Source organism: Ochotona princeps, chromosome 7 (assembly GCF_030435755.1).
Source record: "Ochotona princeps isolate mOchPri1 chromosome 7, mOchPri1.hap1, whole genome shotgun sequence".
Lineage (NCBI taxonomy): Eukaryota > Metazoa > Chordata > Mammalia > Lagomorpha > Ochotonidae > Ochotona > Ochotona princeps.
In genome coordinates, this window is record NC_080838.1 from 33,591,762 (window position 1) to 33,616,070 (window position 24,309).

Below are 24,309 nucleotides of genomic sequence, written 5' to 3' on the forward strand. Positions count from 1 at the left end.
TAATAAAAATCACAATACTACCTTCTGTGAGAACAAAATCTTTACTGACGTTTCAGAGCCCAGCAGAGACCACAGGCTTAAAAAGAGTGCTCAATGACTGTTGAGTGAGTGTGTGAATGAATGAATGTGTGGATGGTTAGATGAAATGATGGAAGCAATATACTCATGGCTTATTCAATTGACCCAAGTTTTTCCATGGCCTGGCAATTCAAGGCCCTTCATAATGTTCATCTAACAAATATATATGCATATAAAACCAGGTGTATAAAAACCAGGAGAGATCAAAGATGAGGCCAGATCCAATGGAAAGTGCGCATCTACAGATGATAGAATAATATTCAGCCTGAAGGAGTCATGAAGCTCTGACATGAGCTTCAGCGTAGATGAATGATGAGGGATGCCATACATGAAATGAGGCAGCCACAAAGGATGAATACCATGTGGTCCTGCATGTCTGAGGTACCAAGCACTATCAAATTAAGAGAAACAGAAAGGAGGATGGTAGATGCCATGTTGGAAATGGGAGGGAATGAAAGGTTGTTCAATGAGAGCAGAGTTGTAGTTCTACAGGTTGTAGAGTCCTAGAGCTGCACAATGGTGCTGATTGCACAGCAGCATGAATGTGCTGACTACCTGTGTACTGGACCCCGTGGGTGGTTAAGATAACACACTTTCTGTTCTGGCTTGAAATTGAAATACAATTAAAAGACTTTTCTTAATAAGTGAGGGGCCTGGCGCAGTGGCCTAGTAGCTAAAGTCCTTGCCTTGAACGCCCCGCGATCCCATATGGGCGCTGGTTCTAATCCTGGCAGCCATGCTTCCCATCCAGCTACCTGCTTGTGGCCTGGGAGGGCAGTCGAGGACGGCCCAAAGCCTTGGGTTCCTGTACCCGTGTGGGAGACCTGGAGGAGGTTGCAGACTCCTGGCTTTGGATTGGCGCGGCACCAGCCATTGCGGTCACTTGGGGAGTAAATCATTGGATAGAAGATATTTCTGTCTCTCTTCCTCTCTATATATATCTGACTTTGCAATAAAAATAAATAATTCTTTTTTAAAAATGATAAAATGAATTTCTAACTTTGGGTACCGAAATAAGAAGGTCCCCAAGGGGCTTTATCTGGATGGGATGGTGAAAGAGAAAGTTCCCAAAAGAGTGATTGTGTTTTCCCTATATTCTTATAGGAAACACCAGCAGAGAGGGAACATGGTGTCATAAATTTGGAGTCCAAGATTTTGTAGGGCATTTATAAGCAGCAGAGTGCCTTATTTACTGTGAATGCTGGTCTGGAGCTTGGAAAAATGACCATAATAGGAGAAAATTTGAAGAGTCACCTATGATGGGGGCTATTAAAGCTGAGAAAGCAGGTGTCATGTCTGATTCTGTCATGTAGCTGTAGCATGTGATATGAGGGGAGAAAGGAGTCCTTTGGGGAAAAATGAAACAATGGAAAACAGAAGTAGGAGTCCAAACGAGGTGTGGAGGAAATGACACTGTAGTGCTCTAACAGCCAAGAGAGCAAAAATGGTGTGTCGTGCCTAAAGCAGCAGAGAGAAGACATGGAGTGTGTATGTGTTAAACTTGACTGGACAAAACACCTTGGATTGAATGGGGAGTAAATAAGGTTAAGGAAGCCAATGATAAAGCCATTATAGTTATCTGGGCACAAGATGAACATGATTAAAAAAAGCGATGGGATACAACAATGAAAGAATCATTTTGAAGGAAAAATCAATGGAATTTAGTGATTGAAAGAAAACAGATTTAGTTTTCCACTTTCAAGACTTTGAACTCGTATGGAGCTATTGATGAAGAGAAATTAGAAGAGAATGTGATGTGACATAACAATGAAACCTCTGCCTGTATGCCAGCATCCGTTTGGGTGCTGGTTCATGTCCCAGGTGCCCTGCTTCTGTTCCAGAGTCCTGTGAATGACCTGAGGAAAATAGTGGAGGATGCCCCAAGTGCGTTTGGGTCCCTATGCCCATGTGAGACACCTGGCTGAAGCTCCTGGCTCCTAGTTTCAGCCAAGTTCAACACTGAATAATCTCTCTCCTTCCCTCTCTCTGTTTCCTTTTCTCTATAACTTTGACTTTCAAAATAAATAAGTATTTAACAAAAATAAGAGAATAGCTTGAAGTTTCTAAACATAAAGCTCAATGAGATGGAAACACTGACTATCCTGATATGATAAGTACATATTGTGTGGACATGTATTGAAATATCATTCTCTACTACCCCAAATATGTACAGTTATTATTAAAAGTAAATAAGAATGCAGGAGGGAAGAAATATCCAGTTGATAAGTAGTAATGCTTAACCTAAGGAGAATGGGTTTTTCACAAGGTTTTGGTTTAATCAATAGAAATCGTTATTTTCTAGTATAAATCAGCATGGGGCCCAGCATGGTAGCTTAGTGGCACACGCCAGGATCCCATGTGGGCACTGGTTGTAATCCCGGCTGATCCACTTCCCATCCAGCTCCCTGCCTGTGGCCTGAGAAAGCAATCGAGGACAGCCCAGAGCCTTGGGACTCTGTACCTGTGTGGAAGACCTGGAAGAAGCTCCTGGCTCCTACCTTCAGATTGGCTCAGTTCCGGCCATTGCGACCACTTGGGGAGTGAACCAAGATGGAAGATCTTCCTCTCTGTATATCTGACTTTCCAATTTAAAAAAAGAAATACATCTTTTTAAAAAAAATTAGAACTACTTGAAAGGCAGAGAGAAAGATACACTCCCAGATGCCTACAATAGCCAGGGCTAGACCCGGCTGACACCAGAAACCTGAAACTCAGTCTGAAATCCAAGTACTTGAGCTGTCTCCCCCCAGAGGTTCATTAGCAGGAAGTTGGATCAGAAGTAGAACTGGATGTGAACCCAGGTACTCCAGTAAAGAAAACAGGCCTCCAAACAGTTTTACCACTGTGCTAGGTGTCAGCTCCAGTCTTAACTGTTATCTCTTAGACTGAAATAAAGGACTTTTGCTAGCAGATACTGTATCTGACCTTGTGGTAGATAAAGACATGATCATCATCTATAATAATTAAACACTCATTTTATTATAGACTTTTTATGATTTATTATAAAGTTCAAAATTCAGTTGAGCCTAAGTCTTTATTCTTTCATGTAAGTTACTAAAGTTGTTTGCCTGTGACTTTCTTTTCTAAATGCTTTCTAAGTCCCAACTGAAGGATCACTTCTTAAGAACTGTTTGAACAGCAGCCAGTGAGAGGATCAACAGTTTTTCATAGCAGCTGCTTTATGTTATGGTGATTGTTTTAAACACATACAAAAAGGGCCTAACATTCCATTTTTACTGTAAATATATAATAAATTTGACAGCATTTAATAACATAGGACAGTACTTTGAAAACATACAGTTTTATTTTAGTATACAATTTAATTCCTTTCAAAGAGCTGATAAGAGACTTTGTTATAGTGATATCCAAATCAGTGTAGTTTTATCACCATTTCAAAAACAAATACTAAATACTGAATGCACTGTTTTCTTTAGCATAGTTTGCCAGGATTCTAAACACAGTCTGACCCATAAGGCAGAATATTACAGACAACCTTGGCTATGCTGTACCCATCCTCTTTGGTGAAGCCTTCAGAGCTCTGCAACAGTGAGTCTTCCCTGCTAGCTACCTTAGGACTGCCTAATGCAAGTCAGACTGTGGAAAAGGAACAGCTTCTGCTGTCTTTTTTTACAGCATCAGAGAAGATTCTAAAAATGAAATTGATTCCACTGTTGTTATAGCCTAAATATTCTAAAATACCTGGTGACCTTCAAAAGTTTCTAGTGAGCATTTAATTTATGAAATGTATTTATTCTGTACTCATATCTATTCATATGATGTGTTTGCTTTCCTATAGAAGAACAAGCCTCCCAACCCACCAGCCTTTATCTTCATGATTGATGTTTCATATAGCAACATAAAGAATGGACTTGTCAAGCTCATATGTGAAGAACTGAAGACTGTGCTAGAACAGCTTCCGAAGTAAGGAAATTACTGCTTTTTTATAGTTTCTATAATATTGCTGAGTTAATTTATTGGTCAGCAAAGAAATTCTGATTGGAGGATCTCTGAAGGGTGATTAGTTAGAAATCAACTGCATCATTGAATCCTTTAAAAAAATCTGTGCTCTTTTGCTCAAAGAAACAACTCAATTAAAAAAAAACTTAATATGGTTAAAAACAGTAACATTGAAAATGTATGGATGGCATGAGTATCTCCTGCTGCTGTAAAGAAAGTACGCAAGGGGAAGGGTGACCATGAACTCTACAAGTTGTGCTGTGAACATGACCTAGATGCTAATCAAGGTCTCAGACTGCTTTTCAGAAACTATTACTTTTCAGAAACATATTACTTTTGCACATAGGAATAAATTAAAATGATGGCACTCTTACCAGAAACATAAAGCTGTACACATGTACAGCAAAATGAATTCTAGAGGCTTTAAAAATGGCAAGATTTGTTTTAAAACGTAAGAGGAAAAGATATTTGGGCTTGAAAAGAAACTTGGAGAGCTCTGAAGAATAGCATTGCATAACTCACAGTATCCTTTTACTTTCATCCTCTCTTTTCTCTTGAAACATTGACAGCATATGGCTATTTTTAAATCCTTAGTGTACAAACGAGTCATTGAGGGAGCTAGCAGCTAGTGAGGAGTTGGGAAACAGAGAATGCCTGCAAGGAATGCCTGGGGAGAAAATATGGACTAGGAAATCATTGTTCCCCACCCCACGTCCTCCCCCTGCTCCCCGTTTCCCTGAGTAGCCATTGTGTCTGAGGACTCTGGGGTGCTGGAGGGCTTGGCTGCAGCCCTTAGCGCTCCACGCTGCTTTAGGCGCCTGCTCCTCTGTCCCCTTTGCAAAATGAGGCTGGTGCCTTGGTCACTTGTGAGGCTCAGAAGAGTCTGGACCTCCCGGGAATCATTTTGTTTGTATCTGTTAAGCCAGAGTCATAATACTGTAGAGGGTGGTTTGGAAAAGCAGAGGGGATGTTTGAAAAACACTGAGGTGATCTATGTAGAAAAAAAGGAAAAAAAAAACTTTCAAGAAATGACAGTAAAAATATCAATGTCCATGAGGTGTAGCAAAAACAGTATTGAAATGGACATTTATAGGTCATGCAGTAACATTGGTTGCTTGTCGCTGTCCCGCAGCGATGGACTTGGTGCACGGAGCCGATAATAACACGCGTGGACCCTGACTGATGGTCAAAAGCCGTAGTTTATTAGTAGCATCAGACTTTATACACTGAGGTTCATACAGGATTAGGGAGGAAGTATTGAGCACATCAACAAAACCATCAATGCTTTTGTTTGGAACTCTTTTGTCTTGTATATTCCACCAGGTGATCTCATATACATACTGTCCACTCAACTGTTCTTATGCAAATGATATCCAATAAGGTCCAACCAACTGTAATCCTGTGCTCACTGACCTTCTACGGTCACAATGTCCTCCTACAGTTGCTTTGAGAAGGTTTTTTATTTATTTTCTTTTTCATTTCTTTAACAACACATAGATCATTCTGTAGCATGTTATTTAACTTCATATTGTTCTAAGTTTTCCATTTTTCATCCCGTTGTCAACTTTGTTTTATTGCTTTGCATTTGAAGAGATGTGTAGCAACTGTGTAGACAGTCATATCCAGATGTGAGGACACAGTACAGTATGCATCTCTACTTACAAATCAGTAATTGGCTCCCAATGAAACTGTTAAATATATCTTGACTATGGGACGCTGAACTCTGCTGTCATTCATCCCTACAACGTCAGTATACACTTAAATGGTGGAATGATGGACGGAAGAATGTTCATGAAGGACTAGGCATTGTGATAACAGAGGGCAAGTTGGTGTGTTGGGGCAGGGAAGGGAGGAGATGCTGGGAGAGGGGAAATCCCAGAGCCTGTGGAACTGTAGCATAAAAATAACATAATAATAATTAAAAACCCAGTCCAAAAAGAAAAAAAGAAAAACCACTGAGGTGATTTCAAACTGAATTCCCACATGAAGAATGAACTAGGACCAGTTTGAAGATGGTGGCATAAGAAGGGCATCCTGTGCCTGCCGACGCTTAGGGAAACTGGAGGTTGGAACTTCATGCTAACTGCGCTGTATTTTATCCTGAAAGTCTTTCCCCGGTTACTTTCATTTCAAATCTGAATGTTAAGCTTGATTAATTTGCTGTCCATCAAATCAGTTCAAGTTAGAATAGCCTGTTTTCCAGGATGGTGCTTCACCAACTGTAGTTCTGTTTCAGTACAGTGGGGATATGGAGTTTAACCCCTTGTTGAAAGAGTGACTCAGAAAAATCACGGACATATGGAATTACTTGTAAGTTATGATGTTCTTTGTTGCAAACTTTTTCAAGCACTCCTGTGTAAGTTAGGGAATCACAGCTTTTTCCTTCTACCCTGATTAAGCAGATATGTATGACTTTGGCAAGAAAAATACAAGGATACTGCTGGTTATTCTTTGCACTATTTAAGTGTTTTTTTTTTTTTTTAAGTCTTTATTCAAGCAGCTCCCTCATTTTAGGAATGAGTTTGGAACTTTTTCTCTTCTCAGGAGTTGGTTTAAGCATTGCATCTCTGTAACTTTATTTTTTATGGTAAGATTGCCTTCACTTTGATTTACTTTTTTGTACCAAAGCAGGTAATAGCCAAATAGCTTTTGTATAGCACAGGCTCAAGTCTTGATGAATGTCTTGGGGTAGGTTCATCTCCCAGCTAATCTTTTATAAAGGGAAGGCCCTGTTCTTTACTATGTAACTGAATTTAAATCCTCAGCCTTGTAAGATTGCCAAACTTTTCTGACTTCTCTAGAACAGGAATCAAAAATTTGACGTTTCACCTGTTGTTCATTTCAAACTCTTAGATTGTTTTGACTTTTGGGTTTTTTACTTTCAGTATTGCTGTAGTTAAAGGTGTTTAAACTACTTGACTCTGGAATTTTCTGATTTATTTTGTTGTACATAAATTGTTGTGAATGAACAAATTGTTAATTGTCGTTATATTAGAGTCATTCCATTAAAATGACGACCAAGTGCAGAAAAAAGTGATCATTGGGAAGTAAAACTGAAAAGCATGTTAGCCTTTTCCTTTGTAAGATCTCACAAAACTGTTACAGAAACAATGGGAAGAGGAGGCTGTGAATTTTTTTCTGAGTGTGATTTAATAACTTAGTTACACTGTTAAGGACAATTTTAGGATAGTTCTTTTTTTTCTCAAGTATTTAAAAAATACATATTGCCATGGATTTTCATATTTCTTGCCAAAATATGAAATGTTCTGATTAGATGCTTTTTTCAAAATAAGATTTATTTATTTTACTTGAAAGGCAAAGTTGCAGAGAGACTAAGAGAGGTCCTGCATCAGTTGGTTCACTCCCCGAATGCCCTCAATAGCTGGAACAGAGCCAAACTGACCCCAGCAGCTAGAGCTTCTTCCAAGTCCCTCCCTTCAGGGGTCCAAGGACTTGGACCATCTTCCACTACTTTCCCAGGCTCCTTAGCAGGGAGCTAGATTGGAAGAAGACTTGAATGGTACCCATATGGGATGCCAGCATACCAGTTAGCAGCTTTACACACTGCACCACAGCACTGGTCCCTGATCAGATGCTTTTAAAACGTCGTAATGTAGATTTTAAGGGAATTCTATGAATCCTGTGAAGATAGCACCCCAGATTCTTCTTTATAGTCTTTTCTTTTAGATATTGTGTCTTTTTGGAGTAGACTCCAAAGTAATTATTAAGAAGTTTGATATTCTTCGTGAATTGCTAAACATTTTTTAAATTTATGTAATAAAATATTTAACAGAAAGTAAGAACTTAATCAGGAGTGTGCTGCCCAGTAATTTCTCAAATTCCCACAGCTGGGATGAGGTTCCCACCAAGGGGTGTATGTGCTGGAATGGGGGCTGCGTTCTATCTAGAAAACAGTTGCAGTCACCCGAGGCACTAGTGTGGGCTGGGATTGGATGCACCAGGCCGGTTCAGATCCCAGCACCATCTGGTGTTATGGAGAAACAGGGTAGATGTGGGACTGACTAGGCTGGGTCTCAATCCCCTTCTGAGCCATGTGTGAGCTGTATGTGGGTATGGACGAGCCATGGCTGGGCTGAAACATCCAACAACAAGAGTCAGAATGGGGTGAAAGCCAGCCAGGAAAAGCCACTGTTCCTGCTAGGACAGGAGGTGAACTGAGTAGGGTTGGCTCAAGAACCCCCTGGCAAGCGCAAAATCTGGCATTGGGAGGGGTTCTGATGGAGGAGCCTGGGCAACTCCTCTGGCAGGACACAGTCCCTGCAGGTAAGCGCGAGAAGCATGATTGGAAACAGCCCAGAATAGGCCATGGAAAGTTTCCCACTGGCATGCATTCAGCATGGGTCAGGAGCAGACCAGGCTGAATCAGTTCATGTCATCCTCTGGCAAATCCGATCACCAGAACAGAGTGTGGAATGGGCCGGGTTCGGTTGCGACAAAACCAGTACACATTATGGAACGCCAGGGCGTGGTTGCTTGTACTGGATATGAATGCAGCACCCATCCAGCACACGTGAGATCCAGGAAGGGAGGGGCGAAGCTGGCGGAGGGTTAAGGGGCTGGCCCCCTCGCTGGACAGCCACTCCCACTGGAGAGCGTGGGCTGGGATAGAGACAGACACGACTAAGCAAGGCTACAACACCTGTGCGCTGCATGTGGACTAGATCAGGGCCACAGCTTCAGCTGGCAGAAGCTGGCACTGGGGACTAATTCTGTCGAGTCAAATCACAGGACCACCTAAAGAGTGCATAAACCGGGACAGAGAGACCTGGGAGGGAAAAAGTGGGTTCCCCCTTCTTGGGTCACTATTCCCGTGGGAGGGCATGAAAACTAGGACGGGGGCTGGGATGGCTAGATAGAGAGGTACTCAACAATATCTGTGAGGGCTGGATGGTTGAGTTGGTTAGATAAAACTAAGCTTTAATACCCATTGACAAGTACCAGAGCCAAATGGGATGGGGGACAGATTGGTCTTCTGCTACACATACTGGCAAACCAGGATAGGGGGCGGTCTGGTGGGGGTTATTGTGGGTCGCCCCAACTAGGCTGCAGCTCCCACTGGTTGATGTAAGGGCCGAACCAGACTGGACTGCAACACCCATTGGTTCCAGTGCAACTCGGGACTGAAAACAGAACCAACCCAGCAATTGCAACCACCAGCTGATCAGGGTGATGGACTGTGCCGGGCCCTGTGCTTGCTAGAACACACAAGAAACTAATCTGGGAATACCTCAAAGTATCTTTGGAGATCTCCCCACTTGAACTGCTGGACTCAGAATTCTAACCAAGAAAAGACAGAAGACAGAATAGGACAATCATTCATCTCAGCTACATGTTGGCAGCGAAATATGGGACAAATGGAGACTTCATGATGGACCATATCAATCAGTGGACCACCTCATCGAGCGAAACTGGCAGTGACTCATAACTGGAGAACTATTAACTCCACTTGAGCACATATCTCAGAGCATGCCCCACATCCGGGAGTTGGGGTGGGCGGGAAACCAGGTGGGGCTTCTCCCTCAATATCCCCCTTTACCTCAGATACATGATGGAAACAATATGGACATAATAGCATTGCCCACCTCCCTATCCCCCTGAACCTTTTTTTTTCTTTCTTTTTTCTTTTCCTTCTTTTTCCTTTAATTGTAATTAACTATGTAAAGATTGTCAACAACAATACAATAAAATGGATAAAAAAAAAAAAAAGACTTGATTTGGGAAGTGTTTGCCTCTTCTGTATTGTCTGTACTTCTTCAGCTGTCACAGTGGCAGGACTAAACTGGAATTTGGGAGAGATGTACAGCATTGGCTTATACATTTAGACTGTGACTTGTCATCCCAAATCCAGTTTTTCCTCTCTCAATAGAATCATTTTCTTTGAAACTCCTTTCCCCCATAACATAGGAAACCGTCTCATTTTCAGAACGTAAGCCCTGGGCCCCATAATGTTTGTTTAAAGTCCGGGACTCATGAAATGTGAACCAGAAGGCACCCTATGCTGGTGATCAGGAAGGACAAGGACGAGGACAGCATGGGTGCCATGCGGCGGGAGTGAGCTACATGAGGTTCCACAGCCCGGGGCCAGGAGCATGCGCAGTGGCTCTGTATGTGTGCAGTTCCAGAGGGTAGGATTCCTATTTCTAAAAGCTTCCCAAGTCTCCAAATGTGTGTGGGAGGGATTAGGAAAACCTATTTTTCTTTAAGGCTTATTTTATTTCTATTGGAAAGTCAAATATACAGAGAGGAAGATCTTCTGTCCAATGATTCACACTGGAAATGAGCCAATCCGAAGCCAGGAGGCAGAAATTTCTTCTGGGTCTCCCACAGGGGTCAGGGGCCCAAGGCTTTGGGCTGTCCTCAACTACCTTCCCAGGCCACGACTAGGGAGCTGGATGGGAAGTGGGTCAGCTGGAATTAGAACTGGTGCCCATATGTGATCCTGGTGCATGCAAAGCAAGGACCTTAGCCACTAGGCCACAGCACCACACCCAGCTAAACCTATTTAATCTTCTCATCCATTTATCAAGGCACAGTTACAAACTAACGGGGATAGCACGGTTAATTCTGAGTAAGCTAAAAAAAGTAGAAAAGAAATGCAGTAGTTTGAAGTCGGTGCTATGTCAGTCTATGCTCTGCTGAGACATCAAAGAAATTGGGTTGTCTCTCTGTATGGGATTCAGATATGTGAGCCTGAGATACTGCCAACTAGATGCTTCCATTTTCCTTTCTCTTGCCCCCTCCAACTATGCTAAGTGGAATATTTAGAAATTGAATAAACAGGACCCTTGTTCCAAAAAGTTGTCTCCTAAGCAAAATTAGGTTTAACCCATAAGACCCAAAGAAAACAGAAAATAAATTTTATGCTTCCACTCAGCTATTGAGCACCATGTAATATCCGACACTGAAAATTAACAAGAGCCATTGGTAGCATCTTAACTGTTTTAGGGAAAGAAGAAGGGAGGTAAGGAGAGAGCAAGACAGGAAGTGAGAACAGTGCACTCAATAAACACGTTTAGAGCATTGAATTCTGAACACATTTACTGTAGACTGGAATGAGAATATTCATCCATTGTTTTGTCCTTCCTGGAACACCAATTCCCATTTTGGAATTCCTTTTAAAATGGCAATTTTTATTAGTGTTTTTGGAGCTTTTTTTGTTTGTTTCTTCCTTTACCATAACCATTGCAGGTGATCATCTACTAAGAAATAACATTGTCAACTTTTTTTTTAAAGATTTATTTATTTTCATTGGAAAGTCAGATATACAGAGAGGAGGAGAGACAGAGAGGAAGATCTTCCGTCCGATGGTTCACTCCCCAAGTGAGCCGCAATGGCCAGTGCTGCACTAATCCGAAGTCGGGTACCAGGAACCTCTTCCAGGTCTCCCACATGGGTGCAGGGTCCCAAAGCTTTGGGCCATCCTCGACTGCTTTCCCAGGCCACAAGCAGGGAGCTGGATGGGAAGTGGAGCTGCTGGGATTAGAACCGGTGCCCATATGGGATCCCAGGGCGTTCAAGGCGAGGACTTTAGCCGCTAGGCCATGCCGCCGGGCCCAGAAATAACATTGTCAACTTTTATATCTTTTAAATGTAATTTATCTTATGAATTTATACTGTATGGTATCTGGTATATAGGTCTCTAAATGTAGCCTGCTTCTCTGCAGGGATCCACTCTGAAGCCTAAGAAAAGGCTTGTTGGTGGAGCCAGACCTTTCTGGATAAAAAGCACTGTCGTGTTGCTGATGTGAATGAGCCTTTCGCTCCTCTGGCTCCAGAGGTCCCATGTGTTCTTCTGTTGGCTTAAGAGAGAGAGCTGTGTTTATGAAGAATGTAATAGGCATAGTTCATTTCCAAGGGGGTGGAGGGAGCCTTGTAACTTGGTGGGGATTGAAAATATATATTTTTTAAAAGACAAGCAAATGTTTTCATAATATCAGTTTGATCTTCAAACAAGAAAAAAAAAACTAAAATTCCCCTGCTATGACTCGGAATTATTTATATCTCTAATAGAACTAAAATGTTAAACACATCTTCTGTATAACTTGTAGAAGATTGCTCTACTGAGTTTGAGATATAAACCTCTCTCTCATTCTAAATTTATAAAAGGAACTCAAACACTTGTTTTTCTCCTTCTAGAGAGGAGCAAGAAGAGACATCTGCAATCCGTGTTGGTTTTATCACATATAACAAAGTCCTCCATTTCTTCAATGTGAAGAGCAATTTGGCTCAGCCCCAGATGATGGTGGTGACTGATGTTGGAGAAGTCTTTGTGCCTTTGTTGGATGGGTTCCTTGTCAATTATCAAGAATCCCAAGCTGTGATTCACAAGTAAGTAGCAAATGTTCTAAAATTTAAATACAAATCAGCGATCTGTTTTTAATTAGATCATGTTGTGTCTCAGTAGCACGTTTTTTTCTGTTCTGTTTCTCTTGTTAGCAGGAGACTCTTTAAGATATGCATGATAAAACTGTCACTTGTGTCAGGTCTCTCTTTCTGGTGTCCAAGGAAAAGTGTTTTAATACCCTTCATCAGTCCTTCTTGTTTTTTGGCAAAGTAGCACCGTGGAGGTATCTCCTGCATGTCAATGAGCATATTCTTGGCTGATAGAAATAATAACTACAGGGTCAATCATCAGTCTAAGATTTTACAACCTAAGAAATCAGTAATGTGATAAATAGAAACATATCTAAAAAGAACTATGATTTTGTAAACAAGTGTTCCGTCCATATCAAGGATTTTGGTGCTAGACTAATGCCAGGATATTATGTCATGAGAAATAGCCTTAGAAATTCACTCATACTGTTAAGGCTTTTTTTTTTTTTTTAAGATTTTTTTTATTATTATTGGAAAGCCGGATATACAGAGAGGAGGAGAGACAGACAGGAAGATCTTCCGTCCGATGTTTCACTCCCCAAGTGAGCCGCAACGGGCCGGTACGCGCCGATCCGATGCCGGGAACCAGGAACCTCTTCCGGGTCTCCCACGCAGGTGCAGTGTCCCAAAGCTTTGGGCCGTCCTCGACTGCTTTCCCAGGCCACAAGCAGGGAGCTGGATGGAAAGTGGAGCTGCCGGGATTAGAACCGGCGCCCATATGGGATCCCGGGGCTTTCAAGGCGAGGACTTTAGCCGCTAGGCCACGCCGCCGGGCCCAAGGCTTAAATAAATACCAAGTGTGTTTAGGCTTGAAATGGCCAGTGACTTGTTTCTAAGATTTTATTTTTATTTGGTAAGCAGAATTACAGAGATAAGGAGAGTCAGAGAGATCTCTCATCTGCTGGTCCACTTCCCAAATGACCACAGAGGCCATAGTTGGACCAATGCTAAGCCAAGAGCCTCATCCTGTCTCCCACATGGGCCATCCTCCGCAGCTTTACCAGACTAAACAGGGAGCTGAATCAGAAGTAAAGCATCCTGGGCTCGGCAGCGTGGCCTAGTGGCTAAGGTCCTCGCCTTGATCCCATATGGCTGCTGGTTCTAATCCCGGCAGCTCCACTTCCTCTCTATCTCTCCTCCTCTCAGTATATCTGACTTTGTAATAAAAATAAAATCTAAAAAAAAAAAAAAGAAGTGAAGCAGCCAGGACATGAACTGGGACCCATATGGGGTGCCAGCACCAAAGAGAGGCTTATCCTACAACAACACACCACCAGCCCCTTATTTCTTGAATTTTATTGCAAATGTGCTAAATACTTAGAAACCTTTTGCTCATTCATCTCTTACAGTTTATTGGACCAGATTCCAGAGATGTTTGCAGATTCCAATGAAAATGAGACTGTTTTTGCTCCAATCATCCAGGCTGGCATGGAGGCCCTCAAGGTGAGAAAAGTCACTTCTAATCTAATTGATAGTACAAGAGACCACACAAACAAGAGCAAGAAGTTTTATTTATAAAAGAAAATATAATGTTGATTAAAAGAAGTCACTTCTAATCTAATTGATAGTGAAACAGAGACCATACAAACAAGACCAAAAAAGTTTTATTTATAAAAGAAAATACGATGTTGATTAAAATGCGTAGGCTGCTCAAGACTGTCCCAAATTTCACCGCAGTTCTCAGGAGGAAATAGTGGAAAGTCCTGCTTCCTCCCAGTGTTTAAATTCCATCACTGTTAAAGCTTAGTGGCGGATTTGGTCAGGATTTCCAGTTTGGCTCCTCCCTTTGGCTTCTGTATGAACTTCATATGATCTATTTTAAAATTGGTTCAGTAATATGTGAACTACTAGATAAGAGGAGAAAATTCCCATATAATTCTGCCTTTCCTTGGGGTTTTCAAACATGCAAGGGCAAGGCCTTGTGACACCGCCTGACAGAGATGTAAATGCTGCTCGGGGCCGAGCTGATTGCCAAGCAGAGATGTAAGGTTGGCCATGGCTGTCACTGGCAAGCTGATCCCAAATGGCTCCGGTGATTTTCATAGTAATAAAGACAACAAATTCAAGAAGGCAGAGTGATTAAAAAGTACCTACTCTGACTGATTAGTACCTTAGCACAAGAGCCAAGCTTGTTTGTCCCAGATAGCTAGTTCCTGAAACTAATGATTAAATATTACTATGTCAAATTTAAGTTAGCTTTCCAACTAAGCAGCTGGGGTGGACATTTAGTGCAGCAATGAAGATGCTCCCTGGGTTGTCACCATCTCCTATCAGAATCCCCAGGCTCAAGTGCTGGCTTCCCTCCCATTTTCAACATCCTGAGAGGCGACAGCCAATGGCTCAAGCAGTCTGGTTCCCTGCCACCCACCTGGAAAGCCTGAATTGAGTTTGAGGCTCCTGGCTTCAGGCTGACCCAGCCACAGCTGGTGTAGGCATTTTGGGGAGTAAACTAGTAGCTAGAAGATTTTCTTCTCTATCTCTCTGCCTTTGAAATAAATAAATGGCTGCTAGTAATAACAGTGATAACAAACAGCCAAAATAATAGTACAGAAATGAGTTTATGAAGTACCTGCCTCATAAACTTGTCGAACTTCATAATGCAGTTCTAGAACAGTGGTTTCTGCCTAGGTTTTTGTGATCCGCAGAGTGTTCACTTAGGCAACCTTTGACTGGTACAGCCCTCAAAAACCTTTAAGATGCATATAAACAATGTGAAATCCGGGGTAAATGTTATCAAGCAGTTTGAAGATGTTAGGACTCACCCAGTGGAAACAAAAGTGATCATTATTGGAACTACTGAAAGACTTGAGAATTCCTCTTTCATTCCACATTGTAAAAAGCTAGCGATCTCGTATTTCAATTCTAAATAATTGTTCTCTTGTCCTAAATATTTGGGTACCCAAAGACCCATGAACAAGTTTCCACTTATATGACAAGTCATACATGATGCTGCAAGTCTTTGTCCTCTGAGAAGTTAGAACTGGGGGGACAGGGGCAATATGCTTGAGAGCGGATATTTATACACTACCTTTTTCCTCAATGAAGGCAACCTAATATGGTGGAAAAGTGTGTGGGCCTGGCATCCAGTGCACTTGCGTATAGACTCCCAGCTCCACCCTCTGTGGTGTCCAAAGAGGAGCACTGTTCTCTTAGAGCGTTACAGCCCACAGGCGACCTAGAGGGTCCTTGGCAGCTGTGACACAAGACTGTATAATGCACACAAGACTGCGATGCACTCCTGAAAAAGTACTATTCTTAATAACCATGATGTTCCGTGGGATTGTTGCACGTTTCAGCCCTCAGTCTCCCAGAATCCAGTTTGTTTCTGTCAGTGCAGCTTCCTATCATTCACAATGTTGTCTTTTGTTGGGTTCGAAATTTCCTGTTGAACTCTGGTGCGTTTTTGCCTTCAGCTTTCAAAATGAGAAGAACCTAAGATCTAAATGTAAGAACCCAGAAAATGTTATCCTTGAAGTTAATGAGTAGTGGTATTCTTCGAAGTACATTGAACTCTCTTTAAAACCAGTGAAGAACCGTCTTTCTGAAAAGCACTGCCTCTCTACCTGGTGCATCACATGAGTGGCGTCATTGTCATGCGCATCCGGATTGTCCACCCCTCCCTGCCAACACCCAGTCTTCCTGCAGGGCTCAACTCAGGCCCCAGTGCTGCAGAGAGACACAGTAGTGGTTCCTGACTGACTGCACACAGGCGTGAGGCCAGGGGAGGACGATCTACACAAGTGCACGTTTCCTGTGTGCACACAGAGATTCTAATCATGAAAGACCCTGGGTTATTCTGATGACAGTCCGTGTTTGGGAATTTTGTTACTTGTTCCACTGTCTCAGAGAATATTCTTACTGCAATTCAATGGAAAACTTATAGCCCTGACCTGAAGAACTCCATATGCAGCTTTTGTGCCGACGTGCTTTTTTTTTTTTTTTTTTTTTTTTTTGGTTTTTAGTATTTATGGTGGATTTTTTGGGGGGGGGGGAGATTTATGTATTTTCATTTGAAAGGCAGATTTACAGACAGAGAAGGAAGATACGGAGTGAGATTGAGATCTTCCATTCCCTGGTTCACTCCTTGCATGGCTACAAAGCTGAGCTAGTCTGAGGCCAGGAGCCTGAAACTTGCTCCCGGTCTCCCACAGGAGTATGGGGATCCAAGGACTCCACCTCTCTCAGGCACATTAGCAGGAAGGTAGATTGAAAGTGGAGCAGCCAGTACTTGAATCAGCGCCCATTTAGGATGCTGCCACTGCAGGCAAAGGCTTAACCTGTTACACCATAGCACTGGCCCCACACCCTATAAGCTAATGGTCAGTAAAAGAAAAAAAACATGAATAGATTGTGGTACAGCAGGTAAAGCCGCTACTGACAATGCTGGAATCCTCTGTGGGTGTGATTCATGTTCCAGCTGCTTTACTTCCAATCTCATTTCTCGCTGATCGCCTGGGAAAAAGCAGCAGTAAATGGCCTAAGTATTTGGGTCCCTGCCACCCATGTGGGAGCTTGGAAGGAGCTCCTGACTCCTGACTTTGGCCTGGCGCCGCCGTTGGGAATGAACCAGCAAATAGAAGATTCTCTGTCTCCCTTTCTCTAAAATTCATTAAAAGTAAATGAATATAAAGGAAAAAATGATGAAAAAAGTTTCTGTTGTGATCTGGGAAAACATTCTTGGAGTTATTCAGTTTCTTAACAATGGAAGTATTTTGTAAAGTCAGTAACTATAAGCAGTTCTGGTTCATGTTTCCTTTAACCTGAGCTACCACAAAGGATTGCAGATACTTTAAGCATATTTATTTATATCTGTCCCCTTTCCCTGATCTCATTACTGATCGCTAACTCTGTACTTTTGCCCTAGTGCTTCTCTTGTATATGTGTTTTTTAATCATATTGATTCCTCAAAGCCTTTTTGTAAATCAGTTGTTAATATGATTAACAAGTTAATTTAAGAAATGTGTCCTGGCATGTCAAGAAAATTCTGGATGATTTATATTCATAGCATGAGAGTAGCAACTGCTGTAGTGTGATTATAGCTTGCCTGTAGCTGATGCTTTTGTTTTATGGCCTGTTTACCAGTGGGGGCTGAAGAAACAAATTTTCCACATAGGATGAAAGTGTGTCTGTGTATAAGTATTGAGGTGTGTCTTGAGCTACTTCTTGGAGTCATGTTATCTCTTACTGTCTTAAATATCTCATCTCTCAGACTTAAATCTGTAGCTGATACAGGAGGACACTAAATTCTTGCCTGGAGTTATTATTAGACTGAGCACTAACCTGTTTGAGAATTTACAAGGTAGTTTGAAACTATTGAAGAAGCCACAGACTTGGCTGCTTCAATCAACAAAATGTATCCAGTGCCTGTGTTTTGTCTAAGGCAGGGTAAATACCCCTATTTCTGTTTCTAAATTGCTTAGAGGATGGGAGAAGAGCTGGAACTGTTCTAGAAGATGTATACTGTTTTTATTTTAGGAAGTGTGAAGGGGCAAGAGAGAGCAGAGAGTAACTAGAAAAGCCAGGACTGTGGCTGGTCAGGCCAGTAACTCCGATATTCACAGGAAGCCAAAGATGGAAGTCCCATACCGTATGGACAGGGAGCGAAACAGCCTATCAAAGTGAAGCCTTCCTTACTGTGCATCTCAATGAGGACATTTTAGAACTGGACTGCCTCTCTGAGTTATAGCCTTACCCAACAGATGCCAAGTGAAATCCATATGTAATCAGTAGTAATAAACTTCTCAAAACAAACACAAACTAACAAGAAACATGTGCTAGTTTGTCACAAAGGTAAACAAGTCTGTTTGAAAAGTTCCTCTGCATACTTTCTTGAAAGTCCTTGAAATAATCAGCTAATGTCTTCAGTACACTGTTTTCTGATGAAAATATTCCCATGTCCCTAGCATCCTGTATTTGTACATTCTTCACCCCAGACACGTCGTTTTATTTTGTTTTGTTTTTTAAGAACGATTTATTTATTTGAGAAAATTACAGAGAGCGAGGAGACAGAGAGATCTTCCATCCTCTGGTTCACTCCCTAGATGGTCGCAAGGAGCAGTACTGCGCCAGGGTGAAGCTAGGAGCCAGGAGCTTCCTGCCAGTCTCCCACATGGACAGGGACCCAAGTATTGATGCCATGATTTCACTAATTTTCCCAGGCACATTCGCAAGGAGCTGGATCAGAAGTGAAACAGCCGGGACATGAACAGAACGCCCATACTGAACGCCAGCTTTGTTCACTGTGGCTTAACCCACTGTGCCCAAGTGCTGGCCCCACAAGTAGTATTTCAAACTCTGAATTTCTTTCAGAAGTTGACCCTCATAACTCAATGATATGTAAGATTATAGCAATATCTTTTAACTTGCCAAAGAATACTACTTTGTATAGCTTCCATAAAACTGTTGGACATAAAACTAGATAAATGAAATTTAGGGTAAAAACTTGCCAAAAAAGTTGGAGGGAAACAGTCATAAGTGTTTATGCTTAAAATATGTCACTATTTGGGAGAGAATTTACTTATACATTAGCCTTAATTCTGCCCTAAACTTGATTTCAAGGTGTTGCATGAGAGCAGTACTCTTTCAACAACCATTTATGGAATGCAGTAGACCACATGGAAGTTAAGGAAAGTCAAAATTATGGGATCTGAATTTTTTTCTAGAATAGTCTTGTCTATAATATAACGTGAGAACAGAGATACAAACAACTGGCTTTTTTCAAAGATGTTAATCAACATCTCAAAAAGAAAAGGGTGTTGCAGCTGAATTTTGAACATTGAGGCCAATGTTTCTCAACTTGCTTTCTAACCAAAGTAACAATTCTGTTATACACACACACATAAATATATATACATGTACATATATAAATATATTAAACAATAAAATGAAGTATGTTTAGTTATGATTAACACCCATACGTTGGGGGGTCACTGGATTTTCCCAAAGGATTTTATGTAGTTACCATTTCTCTTTTTTTTTTTTTTTTTTTTTTAAAGATTTATTCGTTTTATTACAGCCAGATATACACAGAGGAGGAGAGACAGAGAGGAAGATCTTCCGTCCGATGATTCACTCCCCAAGTGAGCCGCAACGGGCCGGTGCACGCCGATCCGATGCCGGGAACCAGGAACCTCTTCCAGGTCTCCCACGCGGGTGCAGGGTCCCAATGCATTGGGCCGTCCTCTCCTGCTTTCCCAGGCCACAAGCAGGGAGCTGGATGGGAAGTGGAGCTGCCGGGATTAGAACCGGCGCCCATATGGGATCCCGGGGCTTTCAAGGCGAGGACATTAGCCGCTAGGCCACGGCCGCCGGGCCCCTAGTTACCATTTCTCTTAAGTCACATCAGATAACTGAAACTTACATAAGTTAAATAACTTTTGTTATATTATTAAGCTCATAAAATGTCTAGAATTCTAAATCTGGCCAGTGAAAATGATCACTAAATGTTCTTATTAGGAATGAAATTATAGTGCTCCCATGGTACTACCCATATGTAGGGGTATTGGGCAGGCCAGGAAGGAAAAGTTGAGAAGGTGAAATTTTTTTTTAGCTTTGTACTTTTTCTGCTACTGAAAGTTTTAAACAAGTGGTTTTGTAATCAAAAGCAATAGAAATTTAAAAGTATAATCATGAGAATCCAAAATAGAATTTAAGTTGTATCTATTTACTGACACAGAGCGAGCTCCCCTCTGCTGGTTTACTCTCCTGATACTTGCAGCAGGACTAACCTGAGGACTGGTGCCAGGAGCTGAGAACACCATCCGTGTCTCCCATGTTGGGACAGTAGATCAAGCACTTGGGCCATCATCTACCTATCCCAGGTGCATTAACAGGAGCTGTATTGGAGGTGGAGCAGCCAGGACTAGAACCAGTATTCTGGTATGGTATGCGGGTGTCCCAAGCTGCAGCATTGCCCACTGTACCGTGATGTCTGTCCCTTTCTAATGTAACTTCTGTAAATAACTTCAATGGAAGGCTCATGGAACAATCAGGTCACCATTCACAATTTCCTGGACACATCCAGAAGATGAGATGGGCCCCATGTCAGCTGTGATCATCTCTGTGATCCACTCCAAAAAGCATATCAGAATGGCACTCAGTCACATTAGGACAGGGCTAACCTCAAGTTCTTACGTTTATTTATTTGGGAGACAAAGAGAGAAAATTCCTACACGCTTGTTCCCTTCCCCCAGATACCTGCAATGTCTGGGCTGGCCCAAACCTGGAATCCAGGCACTCAAATCAGGTGGCAAGGACACAAGTACTTGAGCCATCTCCACTAGCTCCTGGGGGCACTTTAGCAGGAAACTGGAAGTAGGAAGTAGAGCTGGGAACTAAAAGCCAGGCACTCCATGTGTGAATCTTAGATGTCTCCACTGCCATCCAAACAGCCAGTTTAAATGCCCCCCACCCACCACTATTGCCAAGCCTAAGCATCTTGATCTAACAGCACATACCTTGACAACTGACTCAGTCTTACCCATGCACGCCACCTACAGTGGCCTTTGCAAAAACAGCTCCAGGCTGAAGCAGAGAAATGAAGTCAATGCCATGTGCAAAGATCTGGTGTATTCCAGAAAAGCAAGAGACTTACAAGGCTGAAATTTTCAAGTACAAGGGAAGGCAGGGTTGAGCAGTGACAGATAAACTGGAAAGATAGATTCAGACTGAGCTTCCACAGACCTTTAAACTGTCATCTGCTGGAGGTGGGATCAGGGACTGAAATACAATAAATCCAGGAGTTAACATCATCCAGGAACTCCCGTGTAGGTAGCTGAGGCCCCAATGCCTTCCCAGGCACATTAGCAGGGAACTGGATCAGAAGTGCAGCAGCTGGGACTCACGTGGGATTCAGGCATCACAGTGGATAGCTTAACCCACTACACAACATCTCTGGCTTCACCTTCAGGATTATTTTCTTTTTCCTGTGATTTATTATTTTTATTTGAAGAGTTACAGAGAGAGAAGGAGAGATAGGGAGAGACCCTGCATCTCCTGATTCATTCCCCAAATGGCCACAGTGGGCTAGGCTGGTCAGTTTCCCATGTGGTCCCCCAGAGCCCAAGGATCCAGGCCCTCCTCCACTGCCTTTCTAGACCATTAGCAGGAAGCTTGATCAGAAGTGGAACAGTCCGGACTTAAGCTGGTGCCCATATGGAATGCTAGTGCCACAGTGAGAGGCTTAGCTTGCTATGCTGCAACAACAGCGCACCTTCAGGATTCTTAAAGAGAAAAGCTAGTTGCTCAATCAGAATTATTGCTCCATGTGCAGTGTGCTTTGGAGAAAGACAGGATGCAGGTGGAGGGGCAATATATTGGATCGTTTAATTTCAGGAAATCTTATTTGGTATATTACTTCCCAGCTCCTTAAGAGGGATTTCAGTAATCATAATATTGAATGCATGTTTATGGAACCTGAACTTGTTTTTATTGCTTCCCAGATACTTGCAGACATGTGAAGTTGAACAACACAGTTTTGCTTTTGCCATCATGACTTACAGCGGGGTCCAGGGCTCTGCTGCTGCACCACTACTACATTCTTGTGCTTCTTTCCTTGAAGTACCACCTTTGTTTCCATTGCATTTGCTATAGGTTTCAGCTAAGGGTTTCCAGTGTGCCACGATCCTGGGAATTCTGTTGCTTGTTTATATTACAGAATTCACTTGCACTTGAAAGACTACTGTAGGTTACCTAAGAAAGGATTCTCAGCACAACACAAATCATTTCAGTTGTTTTAAAAAAATTTTTTTAAATACTTCCTGGTATACAAACCTCTATTAAAATAGGTTTGTATTAAAATAGCAGGTCTTTGGCCCAGTGCTGTAGCGTAGTAATTTAAACCTCTGTTGCAGCACCGGCATCCCATATGGTTGCTGGTTTCGAGTTCCGGCTGCTTCAGTTTTGATTCACCTCCCTCTAATGGCCTAGGAAAGCAAAGGAGGATGGCACAAGTCCTTGGGCCCCTGAATCCACATGGGAGATCCATAAGAAGCTCCTGGCTTCTGGCTTTATATCAGCCCAGCTCTGGCCATTGCAGCCATTTGAGGGGCAGAGTGAGCCAGCAGATGGAAGGTGTGTCTGTATGTGTGTGTGTGTGTGTGTGTGTGTGTGTGTGTAGCTCTACATTTCAAATAAAAATAAATCATGTAATAGAAAAATAAAACATACCTATATATGTCCATACATAGCAGGTCTTTGGTTTGCAGCTTGCATGCCCTACCCTCAACTGAGCCTCAGCTGCCCATTCTGTACAGCTGATTAGTACCTGCCCAAGGACACAGAGGGCAGTGTGAAGATTGATCTAGATGAACTTAATGCTTGGCTTATAGAAAGAACTTGTGTATGTTCATTTGTTGTCTGATTGTCTTGAGATGATGTCTTCCTTTGTGTTTTATGTGACATCTCCCCCCCATCCTTTTTTTTTTCAGGCAGCAGAGTGTCCAGGAAAACTGTTCATTTTCCATTCGTCCTTGCCAACTGCTGAAGCCCCAGGGAAGCTCAAAAACCGAGATGACAAAAAGCTGGTTAATACAGACAAGGAGAAGGTAATTACAACAGTAAGCAGTTACTCTCGGAAATGTCCATGTGTCATTTCTGAGGAGCGAGAAGAAAAGAGGCAGTGTGTCCTTTGTGTAAGAGGAAGAGGAGGCTGGTGCATTGGCATAGCAGGCTAATCCTCAGCTTGTGCCAACATCCAATATGGGCACCGGTTCATTCCCTGGCTGCTCCACTTCTGATCTGACTCCCTGTTTACAGCCTGGGAAAGCAGTGGAGGGTGGCCCAAGTCCTTAGGCCCCTGCACCCATGTGAGAGACCCAGAAGTTCCTAGCTCTTAATTTCATATTGGCTCAACTCTGACCATTGTAGCCATTTGAAATGAGCCAGCAAATGGAAGATCTCTCTCCTCTCTGTATATCTGCCTTCCAAATAAAAATAAATAATCTTTAAAAAAAAAAAGTAAAAAAGGAAGATAGACAAAAAAAGTCAACAGAAGGCCCGATGGCGTGGCCTAGCGGCTGAAGTCCTTGCCTTGAACGCCCCGGAATCCCCGGCACATATGGGTGCCGGTTCAGTAAGCCTCTGCCCATTGGTCATTTTTCCAAAGAGATTATTACGGACCCCGTTTCCATCTGTGACCATCAATCTCCCCAGGCTCCTATTTTGGATATAGTTTTGGATAGGTTTAGCATGATCGATATAAACAATTATTAGAGGTTAGAGTTTTCAATATTTTCTGTTATGGTTATGATTCCTTCCCATCTTGAGGCCTTTGGGAAAAACCTCCAGCTTTTATGAACTCTATTTGAGTGCTAGAATGGTTGCCATAGAGGATGAATAGAGGAAATTTGATTTGTTATCTGCTTTTACTTTATTGTTTCCTTGCCACTGCTTCCTTGAGGCTTATTTTTGCTGCTGTTTTTCTAGCTTCTTGGATTCATTTATTATCAACTAATTCTGTTTTCCAAATAAAATCGCTAAAGACTATTTTCTTTACTGATGATTTAAATAATGAGGTTTTTAATTCTTAAGTTCTACTTTATTTCATCTGAGTGTTCACATTTCAGTGGTTTCAATGTAGTGATACGTTACCTTTTTGTTAATTTCTAATTTCTTGTGTTGAATTTCAAGAATATCTCCTACATTGCCATATGTAAGAAATGTCTGAGCTGTTCTAACGCCTAATGTGTATTTTGTACTGCGCATATTTCATCTGTGCTTGAGACTAATATGAGGGCACTTGAAAAGTTCATGCAGGGGCCCGCACTGCAGGTAAAGCTACTGCTTGCAGTGCTGACAGCCCACATGTGTGCCTGTTCAAGTCCTGGCTTCTCCAGGAGCCTCTTCTGGGGTCACCTATGTGGGTGCACGGTCCCAAGGCTT

The 24,309-nt window shown here is 42.2% G+C and overlaps 1 protein-coding gene across 4 annotated transcripts in view; it reads left to right on the forward strand.

The window, feature by feature from the left end:
- The window catches only part of SEC24D (SEC24 homolog D, COPII coat complex component), a 123,885-nt gene that overhangs the window by 77,671 nt on the left and 21,905 nt on the right, over positions 1–24,309 (forward strand). For all 4 annotated transcript variants that reach the window (XM_058666913.1, XM_058666914.1, XM_058666915.1 and 1 more), the window contains exons 11-14: positions 3,875–3,999; positions 12,193–12,384; positions 13,779–13,872; positions 22,857–22,973. In XM_058666913.1, coding sequence (XP_058522896.1) covers positions 3,875–3,999; positions 12,193–12,384; positions 13,779–13,872; positions 22,857–22,973 — 528 coding nt within the window. The remainder of the gene's footprint in view (positions 1–3,874; positions 4,000–12,192; positions 12,385–13,778; positions 13,873–22,856; positions 22,974–24,309) is intronic.